This window comes from Rissa tridactyla, chromosome 15 (genome assembly GCF_028500815.1).
Source record: "Rissa tridactyla isolate bRisTri1 chromosome 15, bRisTri1.patW.cur.20221130, whole genome shotgun sequence".
Lineage (NCBI taxonomy): Eukaryota > Metazoa > Chordata > Aves > Charadriiformes > Laridae > Rissa > Rissa tridactyla.
In genome coordinates this window covers 12,287,819-12,299,703 of record NC_071480.1, presented here as the reverse complement: position 1 = coordinate 12,299,703, position 11,885 = coordinate 12,287,819, and the positions used below count along the sequence as shown (strand labels likewise).

At 62.1% G+C, this 11,885-nt stretch overlaps 1 protein-coding gene across 8 annotated transcripts in view; it reads right to left on the bottom strand.

The window, feature by feature from the left end:
• Positions 1 to 11,885, bottom strand: part of BAIAP2 (BAR/IMD domain containing adaptor protein 2) — a 47,900-nt gene that overhangs the window by 3,357 nt on the left and 32,658 nt on the right. For 2 of the 8 annotated variants that reach the window (XM_054221710.1, XM_054221706.1), the window contains 7 exons: positions 10,644 to 10,796; positions 8,211 to 8,438; positions 6,832 to 7,033; positions 6,162 to 6,363; positions 5,984 to 6,052; positions 5,565 to 5,727; positions 3,713 to 3,747 (listed from right to left, as the gene is read on the bottom strand). In XM_054221710.1, coding sequence (XP_054077685.1) covers positions 3,713 to 3,747; positions 5,565 to 5,727; positions 5,984 to 6,052; positions 6,162 to 6,363; positions 6,832 to 7,033; positions 8,211 to 8,438; positions 10,644 to 10,796 — 1,052 coding nt within the window. Of the gene's footprint in view, positions 1 to 1,083; positions 1,184 to 1,807; positions 3,091 to 3,712; positions 3,748 to 5,193; positions 5,293 to 5,564; positions 5,728 to 5,983; positions 6,053 to 6,161; positions 6,364 to 6,831; positions 7,034 to 8,210; positions 8,439 to 10,643; positions 10,797 to 11,885 lie in introns of those variants that run through there. The other 6 variants (XM_054221714.1, XM_054221707.1, XM_054221709.1 and 3 more) reach the window with 6 other exon arrangements.

Below are 11,885 nucleotides of genomic sequence, written 5' to 3'. Positions count from 1 at the left end.
CGCCGGGTCCCACGGCTGGGCCACCGGCAGGTCACCCCCACGGGTACAGCCCTGCCATCCCCAGATATGGGGCGCCTGTAACATATTACCAAGACAAACATGACCGTGGGGTTAACCCACTCTAGGAGCGGCCCTGGTTACCAGCTACCTCTGCCTGGACGCCGGCAGCTTTGGGACAACCCCGGCCACCTCCCGTGGGGCAGGAGGAAGGGGCTCAGTCCCCTTGGGAAGGACACTCGCTGCCTCCCCTGCCCCCTGCCATCCCTCACCTCTCCACGTGCGCTCTCGCTTTCCTCAAAAGATAAATAGCTTTTGCTTAAAAATAGGGTAATTAATTTCCCACCTAATTAATGCAGATTCTTAGATCACTTTTCCTCCCAGGATGCCAAAATAGATTCTCAGGACTGGAGGGAGAGGAAAGGTTGCTTTGATGAGTCACCAGGGGTTATTATTTAACTATTTTTGTTCTGGCAGAGGAGAGCCATTGGGACAGCAGCCTGCAGCTCCAGCAGCCGCGGGAAAACCAGCTCACGGATCAAAGAGAAAGAGGGAAAGGGCTCTCCTGGGCTCTGCAATGCTGGCGACGGGGGTCTCGGCTCCATCCCTGCCCTGGGGCCCCGGCTGGGGTGGGGATGTGTCCCCAGGATGGTCTACAAGCAAAAGAAGCTGCTCAAAAAACTTGACATTAGTGTGGATCTGCTCTGTCCCACGGGAGAGGGCTGGGGACGGCGACGTGGGACCACGGACACCGGAGACCTACAACCAAAGAGGCTGGTTACGGGGAGCAGGGGAAGCGGCAGGAGCAGGGGCAGCAGCTCAGTGTCCCCGGGGGAAGCACGGCCCCAGCGGCTGCCCGGCGTGCCGGCGGTGCGGTGCGAGGAGCCGTGCGGATGCAGCGCGGTCAGACCCAGAGCTCCCGCCACCGGGATGGGGACAAGCGGTGAGCGAGGGAGGGGACGCGCTCGGCCGGGTGCAGGGGGATGAAGCAGAGCGGTGGCACCATCCCCACGCAGCCCCGCGGCTGCCACCCGCTGCCCAGCGCCAGCACACCCAGGGCTCGGCCCCCCGAGACCGTCAACTTACTAACTACGGGCAGGGGCACCTCAAAACCTGGCCACTTCAACATCGGGGCTGCAAGGGAAAGAGAAGGCAGGTTGGAGGACACCAGGACGCGCTCCGACCCCTTGATGGGAACAGAAGGTGTTGGTTAAGGAGAGGAACCGGGCTACGAGCCTGCGGCCACCCCGGCGTGAGAGCCCGCCGGCTGCACCGCACGCAGCACCTCCAGGCAGAGGAAGCAGGAGGAAAAAGAAGAAAAAGGAGGAAAAGTGGTGTTTATTGAGTTGCTGGTGCTGCCCACCGGCTCCCTGCGAGGAGGGGAAGGAAGGGCACGGCCAGCCCGGGCGGCGGGAGCCACCTGCAGAGAGGAGAGGCTGGGCATGGCGGGGGCTACGGAAGGGAGGGGGGCGGCTTCCTTCCCCCGGCCCTGGCCATCGCCGCTTTCCCACCGCCGCCAAGCCGGGAAAGCGCAGCCGCAGCCCGGGCATGCAGCAAGCGGCGGCGGCAGCAGCATCCCCCGGGGATGCACAGGGAGGGGGGACCCGGCCCTTAAACAGTTTTCGCTGGTCCCGCTCAGCAAAGCTGTTTAGAGCCTGCAGGGGCCAAGCGCGGGCTGGCGGCACCCTAATGCCGAGGGGATGGAGATGAGGGGGGAAAAAAAAAAAGTCATGGCAATGTGCAATGGGCGATGCAGGCGGTGATGGGCAGCACACAGGCACGGCAGCCGAAAAAGACACCGAGGCCCAGCTCAATGCAATAAATAAAACTTTTATTCAAACAATAACTCAGTACAGGGCACATTTCTCTCTGGCTTTTAAAAAAGGATTTTTCAGCACTTTACAATCTCCGTACAGGCTTTGCTAGGCTGGGATTTTTTTCCCCCCCCTCTACACTCAGTCATTCAGCACGAAATATCCTGGGTTAAAAATCTTTAGCAAAATTAGGACATCGATGCAGGAGGGTCTTGTTACAATACGCCCATAGGCGAGTATATAAAACAAAAACTTGTCCGTGTGTGTGTCTGTATTGCCAGCAATGTCTTAGTAAACAGGCAATGTAAGAGGTTCTAAAAATCACATCAGAAAAAGAAAGCGTGGACAGCTTTGCGGTGGAGATGGCCACGGGCACTGGAAGGGCGACGGCTGGGCTCGGCTGCGGAAGCGGGACCCCAAGCACCGACCCAGCCCAGGCTGGGAGACCCCCGGGCGCTGCCGAGCCGCCGGTGCAGCACGGGGGCTGCCTCGTCAAACCCCGTTTAGGGATGCGAGAGCATCCTCGGATGGCTCCGCGCCAGCCCCCAGCACTAACATGAGGTAACAATACCTTGCTACAAAAAATATATATATATATATATATTTATAAAACAACCAGGAATAACCCTTCCAGGGGGGCTGCCGGCTGCGCCCCACGGCCGGCGGGACCCCAGCGCAGAAGCAGCCCTTTCCCCGGGGCGGGGGCTCTGCACCATCCGCTTCGCCCAAAGCCACCGTGGTGGGCGGTTGGGTGGAAGTGGATCGGGCTGGGGGCGGGGCGCGGGGCTGCTGCCCCCCCCCGCGGGAACGGCATCCCGGGCACGGGCATCCCGGATGCTCGGTAACAGTACGGACACCAGAGGCCATGCATATTTGTTCCAGTCTGGGAGTTTTTGTCCAGGCTCGTGCGAGGCGGCTGGCACGCAGCCCCCGAGGAGGGATAGTGCATCGCTAACATTCACACAGGAGTACAAAAAGTGGGTCCCACTAAAGTGTAAACTGCATCCAGGCTGCTTCAAAGCGAGCACAGACCGATCGGCAGTTTCTGCTCTGAAAAGGCTTCAGAAACAAGGGCACTGTGAACACCGGGGAGGGGTGGAGAAGCACCATGGTTTCCTTGAAGATCACAAGAGTTTAAAATCCAAAAGAAGTAGAGAAAGAGAAACGAGGGGGAAAGAAAAAAAAAAGGGAGGAAAGAAGCAGAAAGCTCTTCCAAGCAGCAAGGGGCTGCCGCTAGCCAAGGTGTCCTCACACTGTTGATACCAAACTGCCACTGCCGCTGCGGAACAAAGCACAGGAGACTGCCAGAGTGGCCGGGACTGCCGGCGCGCGCCGCGGGGCAACACGGCGCCCAGGAGCCCGGCTCCCCGGCACGGCGACACGGGGACCGGCAGCAGCACCGCACGCCTGCCACGGAGCGGGGCGGCCAGCTCGGCCCCTGCCTGGCACCGCTTCGCTCGCAGCCCGTGCCTGTGGGTTTGGGGGTTACCCCCAACAACGAGACACGGGGCGGCTCCAAGGCAGAGGGAACGGGGATGGAGGAGCTGCCGGGTGGGAAAGAGCCCGAGAGCGCACACTCTCCCTCGCTACCCGGGCACGAGCCCAGACGAGGGTGGGGAGATGCGACTCTCTCAGGAGATGCAAAAGCCCCGGCGGGGTGTGACGTCGGGGACGCAGGGGCTGGCCCCAGGACCTGCTCTCCCCAGGAGGTGCTGGGTCCCTTCGAGCTCACAGACGAGACCCCGCACCGCGTCCCCCACCGCACGGCCCCATCCCAGCCACCACCTGTCCCCCGGGGAGCCTGCGCAGGTACCCCCATGGGGACACGGCACCACGGCTTCGCCCAGAGCCAACACCAACAGTTCACTTTCAGGTAACGTGACAGGAAGGCGAAGTCTTACCTGCTGACGGACCTCGTCCCGTAGTCGTCGAGACCCTGCGGAGAGGAGGGGAGGAAGCACGGTGAGGGTGGGGGACGCGGCTGTGCCCGCTCAGGTGCCACTGGGGGGGTCACATGAACAGACCAAAGTGCATCGGGACCCAGGGATGCCGGGGCTGAGAGCCAATGCATTTGGAGAGGAAAGGGAGATATGGAGATGATTTAAATGGGATTTAGACAGCGGAGAGTAAAGTTGCACCACTCTCTTCGGAGCAGGACTTTATTCTGGCGAGACAAGGGAAAGCGAGAGCCGGGAGATCTCCGGTCTGCTCTGCCCAGCCCCACTGTGGCACAGAGCTCCAGCCACTTTTGAGATACGAGACACCCAGAAAGGGATCACACAGGTCTGAGAGACACCAGTGAGATGTTCTGTGGAAAGTGGTGTTTGTCTGTATTAACTCCCACCAGAAACACACAGGGTTTTGGACCATTTTCTCCTGTAGCCGGTACCGAACGGCGTTTGCAGCAGGGAAGGACTGCAGGGGTCCAAGGAGCAGACAGGGACTGGGCTCAGAGGATGTCCCTTGAGGATGTCACTCCCCAGGCGAGGACCTGCCCTGGGATATGGCCACGGAGCAGCTCTGCTCTCCATGACAAACACGGGACTGCTCCAGGAAGGACTGGGAGTTGGTGGTGTCCAAGCTGGCCACACACCAGGGATCATTGACCCACATTCCCCCCATCCTAGGAACATTCCCAACCACGAAACCCCAAATCCAGCAGCAAACCCTGCTGGGAAAACCCAGCAAACGGCAAGTGGGGCTGCGCTTGTCCCGTCTCCTGCAGAGGGGCCAGACCCCGGCTGGAGCTGCCGCCCCTCTGGAGCGCCCAGCCAAAGGGTCAGGTGCCACACAGCCACCGCTCCCTCTCCTCATCCTCTCCCTACATGCCAGCATGTGCCAAGCGCCCTGGGGAAGGCAACATGGCTCATCCCACCATGCCAGTGGCTCCTGGGTTAAGCTGATCTCATCCACACATGCATCCTCCCCAACTCCTTATCTGAGAGGCCCCGAGCTTGGTTTGGACAACCGCTGGAGCGGGGAGACCTGGAGAGGGTCTGCCCCAGCCCCACTCACCCCGGTGTCCCCACGGGACCGTCTCTGGCTTGAATTGGCACGTGCCAGAGAAAACGCTTCCAGCTGCCTGTGAACAGCCTGTTTCTGGTGGGAGGCTCCCATGGAGTTGGCAAGTGTTGTCCTTTGGGGGTTTACGGTGCCGTTTTGTGCCACTGGCTCCCTGTGCCTTGCCCGTTCCGCCAAATTGGCCGGTCCTCCCCGTCCGCTGCTCTCCTCTCCCGCTGCCTCCCTGCATCCCCCGTCCCTTCTCCCCAGGAGAGATGCTCAGCAGGAGATGAGGCCATGGGCAAGGCACACGGGTCCCCAGGCAAAAACAGCCAAACTGCTCGTAAATCCCAAGGGAAACATTGTGTGCGTTCGGACTTACAGCGGTCGACCTAGTGTAAGGCTTGTAGTGAGCGGAGGGTGGTTGGCAGAGGCCACTGGAATAGTCTTTAATTGCACACCCATAGGGCATTAGGTAGTCCTACAAACAACGAAGAGAGGTTGGAGAGCAGCCCTCCTGCCCCGCCACGCGGTCTGCACCACGCCAAGACCGAGAACGCGCTTTAACACATTTCATTCTCCTGCTTTAAAACCGCAGGTGGGACGGAGACGCCGCAGACACCCGGGTCACCGCAGAGGCTTTGGCTCAAGCATCTCCCGGTTATATATAAAAATAAAAATAAAAAAAAAAAAAAAAAAAAAAATCCCCCCCACCCCAAAGCGAGAGAAGCCCCCGCTGCCCCGCGGGCTCACCTGGGAGAAGGCGGGCACGGCCACGCTGTACGGCCTCTGCTTGAAGGTGTTGACGCCTTGCGCCGGGAAGGCCTGGGAGGCCATGCCGTAGTCGGGCGGCGGGATGGCGATGTCGTCTTTGTCCAGCAGGTTGCCGGTGCTGCTGCTCTTCCCTTGCTGCAGGCTGCGGGGGGGGGCGGGGGGAGCCAGAGCAGAGACATCAGCACCAGCCCACCCCGGGCTGAGACCCCCAGGTTGCCCGTCCACCCCACGGCCAAACCTCCCCCCGAGCCAGGTGCCACCCGCCTGTGCTGGGTGCTATTCCTAAGGACAGGCATCGTGTCTGGGGGAAGCGGAGCGTTCCCTTCCCAAGCCCACAACCCTGCTTTGGGGAGGGAGCAGGGACCCACCCGGGACGGCACCCAGCACGATGCTCCTACCTCGCATGGACCCGCTCGCTGCCGTCGCTGTCGAGGACTCGCGTGTAGGAGAAAGGAAACCAGCCCCTCCTGAAAGGCAAAGGCAGGGGATGAAGCCAAAACTGCGTTTATTCATGGAGGACCCCGGAGAGGCCGCACCCGGGGTCCAGCGGTTCACGGGGATGGCCACGGCACTCACATTTTTGTTTTCTCGCTCTCTCCGTAGTGCCAGCCGTCCCTGGCCTCCGGCACCAGCAGCGTGATGAGGTCACCCTCCTTGAAGCTCAGGAGGGTGCTGTTATCTCCGGCAGCGTGAGAGAAAATGGCCTGCACCCGCGTCCTGCCGTTCCTCTCGAGCCCTGCGGCCATGGAGCTGGAGCGCGGCAGCGTCTTGTTTTCGGCTGGTGGGAGACAGAGACCAAGGAGTGCCCCAGGTCCTTCACCCCGCACCAAACCCAGGCACGGGCAGGTCCCTGACCTTGCTTATTTTACCCCAGGTGCCAATAAAACGTTCAGTTTTTGACTCGAACCTTCCCCCCTAATAAGGTGCTGGATCCGACCGCTGGTCTTGGCATCACACGCTGTCCACGGCAAAGGGAGCAGCCTCCCTGTGTGAGATTCCTCAAGATTTTCCCTCCGGGAAATCTTGCCCACGGGTTGAAAGCCCACCCAGCCGAAAACCCGGCTCCGCTCATTTCCTAACACCTGATCCACAGGCACCAGTAGCACTTGACACCGGAGAGATGCTGCTGGTCACTGCCCCCCCCACCACCAGCATCCCCGACGACCCCGCTCACCGCGGCTGCGACTGGCACAGCCAGCACCCTGGCACCCCAGGAGCCCCCCCGGAGCGGAGGATGGAGCCTCACCTGATGCGTAGCTGTTTTTCGGTGGCACGTTTTTGCGAACTGGGAGTGTATTGGAGTAAGAGTCACTCAGCTGCTTCTGAGGCTGGGGAGGAGATAAAGATTTGGGCTGTGCTGGCTTCATCTCAGACCAGTGGTTGTACCCGTCACTGTCTGGGCCTGAGACTCCGTTCATCACCGGCATGGCCTCCTGTGCCGACATGCGCTACGGAAAGAGGAGAGGAGGGGGGGGAAGACGGGGAACATCTTCACTAGGGCATCCCAGCGCAGCCCCCGCAGTGGGACACAGCTCCAGGGAAGGCGGTTCGCAGCGGAGCAGAGCTTCAGCCTGTTGGGTGTAGTTCCCCACCTGAGACAAACTGCTCTGGAGGGAGCAGTGGGGTCACCTCTACAGTATTTTACTGCTCCAAGCTGCCTTGCACCTGATAGACCCCTCCTGGGATCTACTGCTCAGCTCGTGCCCCCACTTCAGGGGGGAGATCCATTTCTGAGGGGTCTTTTCATCCCATGGGTCACAGTGTCACAGCTCTGGGACCAGCCTGACTGGGACGAGCCTGGCCAGGTGAGCCCAGCTCATGGGTTCCCCAGATCCCTGGCCCAGGAGCTCCTGCTCCTCCAGAGCTCAGCAACCCAGGCGGGGTGGGATGCAACAGGCTGCCCATCCCCATGCCAGGCTCCTTCCCGCGTCCCAGAGTGGCGCGTGTATGCGTTGCCATGGAACCATCCCTGTGCAGGTCAAGGGAGTGATTCTGCCCCTCTGCTGCGCTCTGGGAGACCCCACTGCAGTGCTGCCTCCAGCTCTGGGGCACCAACAGCAGAAGGACACGGAGCTGTTGGAGCGGGGCCAGAGCAGGCCCCGGAGATGCTGGGAGGGCTGGAGCCCCTCTGCTGTGAGGACAGGCTGAGAGAGCTGGGGGGGTTCAGCCTGGAGAAGAGAAGGCTCCAGGGAGACCTTAGAGCCCCTTCCAGTCCTTAAAGGGGCTCCAGGAAAGCTGGGGAGGGACTCGGGATCAGGGGCTTCAAACTAGAGGAGGGTAGATTTAGATGAGATCTCAGGGAGAAATTTTTCACTATGGGGGTGGTGGGACCCTGGCCCAGGTTGCCCAGAGAAGCTGTGGCTGCCCTGTCCCTGGAGGGGTTCAAGGCCAGGTTGGACGGGGCTTGGAGCAACCTGGGCTGGTGGGAGGTGTCCCTGCCCAGGGCAGGGGGCTGGAACGAGATGATCTTTAAGGTCCCTTCCAACCCAAACCATTCTGCGATTCTATGATGAATGACAGTCCGTCAAAAGGCAACTTGCTGAGGACAACGGTGACACCGGCCTGGGCTCGTCCCTCCAGCTTTGCTCGGAAGGGCAGGACAACTTCCACCACGGAGATACTTACTCCTACAAAAGGTGCCAGCTCCGGGGGGACAGGGAGAGGTTTGGCACCAGGGATGGGGTCAGAGATGATGAGGTTGGATTTGGATGTAGACAGAGGGCTGGGCATTATGGTGCCATTGCTGCTGGCAGCCATCTGCTGCATCAGCTGTATAGCGCGGTCCGGGATCTTGTTGGGATCCGAGCAGGACTGCTGCCACAGTGGCAGCTTCTGCGTCAGCATCTCCTTCCCCTGCAACAGAGAAAAACGAGGTGTGAGGGCACAGGGGTGTAAGAAAAGCCACCCGGCTCTGCACCCCTCCCTGGGCAGCACCGTGAGGATCCCGGCCACAAGATCCATCAACTCCTCTGGGCATGGCACGCACGAGATAAAAAACGGGGACTTACCGCTTCCAGGCTCTGATGGCAGCTGAGCCAGGAGGGTGTCATGACAAATGGAAAGGAGGGAAAGAGAAGGTAATTCATCTCCCCAGCTTATTCTGAGACACCCCTGGGGCAGCTCCAAGAGCAGAGGGGCCGTAGGAAGCCGGGCAAGGGCGCTGGGCTCCTCGGGGAACAGCACCGCTCGACCGAGCGGAGAAAAAAAACCCAACCAAAGGCTCTGCAGGGCAGAGCCCGTACTCCGTCCCCAGGGGTGAGCCTCGTGCTTAGGGCTGTGGGCCCATCACCCAAACCCTGCTGTTCCCTGCCCGCAGGCAGGACCCGCAGCCATCCACCGCCGCGCTCCGAGCCAAGGAGGGGGAAAAAAAGATGGAGCTAAACTTGCCCTTATTCAGCTAACACACCCTCGCCATGAGAGCGAGCATCCCGTCGTGTGACTCTCCAAGGGAGGAGATGTCTTAAACCACCCCGAGGTCATTCCCAGCCAACCACACCACACGCAGACCCCCCGCCTAAACCCATGCCGTGAAGAGCAGCAGAGGGGCGGCTCTGGGCAGCCCGATGGCTAGCGTGCCCATCGGCTCACCCCGCAGCAGAGCCAGGAGGGGACCCGACACCTCTGCGTGGCTTCGCAGCCGGTCTCATCTGCAGACAACTTAGTCCCCACTGTCAAAAAAAACGCTCTAAAGCCAATTTCAGAGTCCCAGAACATTTCCCCACGATGGGCCCCAGCCGAGGCGCAGCCTCGCCACCCAGACCACGGCTGCTGCCAGCATCCTGCGGGAGCTGCAGGCAGCAGCGGGACGGCGTTTTTAGCCGGCAAAGCCCACGCCGGCTGCCAGGCTGGTGCGGGGCCGGGCGCCCACATCACACGTACGCCCACCGCGCTCTGAACCTGCCACCTGCAAAGTCCTTCTTGCAAAAAAATCACCCTCCGTGTGCTGCTGCTGCAAGAAGCTTTTCGTTCCACCGTGCTGCAGCCACGCTGCAGGTGCCGGCACCCTTGTGCCTGCTGACCCCCCATGCCCGGGGGGGATTTTTCCCCTCCTGCACTACAGCAGGAGTTCGCACATGCCAAGCATGGATGCAGCCCGCAGGGCGAGGACTGCACTGACTAATCCAAGCTCCTTCTCCTGCTCCTTGGTGCCAAGCGCGGCGGCGACAGATGGGTGCTGTGAGCGACAGGGGGTGGCGGTGGGGAACAACCAGAACGGGAGCAGGAGGCTGCGGGAGCAGTGCTGGTGTTCCCAGCCCTCATCCGGATGGATTCCGCTCCGGACCAGCGCAGGGGGCCACCGCTCTCCAGGCTGGCAGGCAGCAGCTCCAGCCCCCGGCCCAGGGGATGTGGGCTGCCCAGAAAGGGTCAAGAGGGGTCTGGAGCACAGGTTTGTCTCCGGTTTAATCCCCACCTTTGCTAAGGCCAGGGGTAAGGCCAAGGCTGGGGTGAGCTTTGCCAGGCGGGCAGCGCTGCTCCGACTCCAAGCGGGAACGTCGCTGCTTTGCGTTTCTTCTGCTTTTGCAACTCGCCAGCTGATGCAGCAGGACCCTGACCAGCCTCAGCCGGGGCAGAGCCCTCAGACCGCGGTGACCACGACACGCGGGAGAGGTAAACTCAGCCCCGTCCACCCGCCGCGAGCTCTTTCACGCCGGTGAAGTCGCACCACGCAGGGGCCGGCACCGCCTGGGCGAGCCAGAGGGTGGGATGCGCTGCCAGGCTCTGCCCTCACCCCCGCCACGCCAGCAAAGCGCCGTTGGTCCCATCCAGCTCCTGCAGCCAGAAGCTGCTTTGAAACGCAGAGCAGCACCCACGGGAGATGAGCCCCCTCCTCAGGGCGCACAGCTCCGCCTCTCCCAGCCCAGGAACACTCTCAGGGTACCTCGTCCATGGGTGACCCACTGGTATAGCCTCCCAACTTCTGCCCCCCGAGCCGCACGGGCTGCACCAGCTGCGGCTTTCAGGATCTCAGCCTGCTCCATAGGCAATGGCTCGTGACAGGAGCAGCCACCCGGTGCCGGGGACCCGCAGAGACTGGCGTCTCCGGTGGGACCGACTCACCTTGGCGTGGTAGGTGATCGCGCTCTTCGCTACCGCGCACTGTTTCTCTACCAGGAAGCAGAACCGTCTCCTCTCTTCCGTAAGGGCCGTCTTGTAGCCGTCGGAGACATAGTTTTCCAGCTCGCCTTGCTTGTTGCTGATGGCTTCGATGTACTAGAAGAGGAAGAGGAGCAGAGAGATGGCTGCCTTCACCGCTTCGCCCACCGAGCGCGGGGCAGGGGATGCTGCGGCATCCTCCGGAGAGGGGCCAGCGGTGCAGCCATGGGGCGGCTGGGGGGCTTGCAGGGAGGCCCCCCAGCAGAGGACAGGCGCACGTGTGCCTGCGCGGCCCCTCCAACCCGCCCTTATTCATCGGAGCCCCCCCACGCAGAGGCGCTGACTCACGCGTGGGCTGGCAGCCGCGCGGGCGGCGGGACGAGCTGTACCGCGAGCAGCCGCCCTCTCACCAAACGGGCACCACAGCCCCGCCGAGGCTCTCGCCCCGACCGCCCAGGGCTGGCAACAGCCCCCCGCAGCCCCCTGCCTGTCCCGGCCAGCCACCGCAGCGCACAAACCGCCCAGGCTGAACACCTCCGGCACCCCCTCTGCCGAATCACCGCTGCCTGCGAGGACGGGCAGGGCTGTGCCGCCGAGAGCCGGGGGCCACACGTGAACCATCGCCAATGCTGAAACTACCGGCAGCGCTTTCAGTTTGCATTTGCCGGTCAGCCGCAGGGTAAGCGGTGCTGGGGACACGGGGACTGTGCCGGGGCAGTGCTGCACGCTGGCACAGCACTCCCTGCCCGGCCGCAAGCAGCGAGGGGACTGCCGGGGTGGCCGCTCCTCGATGCCGCAACCCTGGGGCTGCGCAGATGCCGGGGCCCCTGCCAGCGCCAGGCGGAGACGCCGCAGACGCAGCAGCAGGAGGCTCCTCTGCTGGCACCGGCTCCTGCTCTACCAACAGAACTTCTGCCAGCACGGCTGGGCCACGCGGGGCTTTGCCAGCGTCATATGGGGCATGGAAGCAGCAGCCGGGGCTGAGCGGGGTAACCCGGCCACTCAGGCTGACCCCTGCGATGCCACCGTGGCACCCGGGAGGGCTTCAGAGCAACGCTGGGGGCCACAGGGCTGCTCCTGGGCCACACCATCAGCATCCCTGATGTCCCCATCGCCCTGAAAACAGCCACTTTCTCCTCCCTCAATGTCCTCAGGATGTCCCCAGCTCCTCCGCAAGGAGCTTCCACCCTTGATGTGGCACCGGGA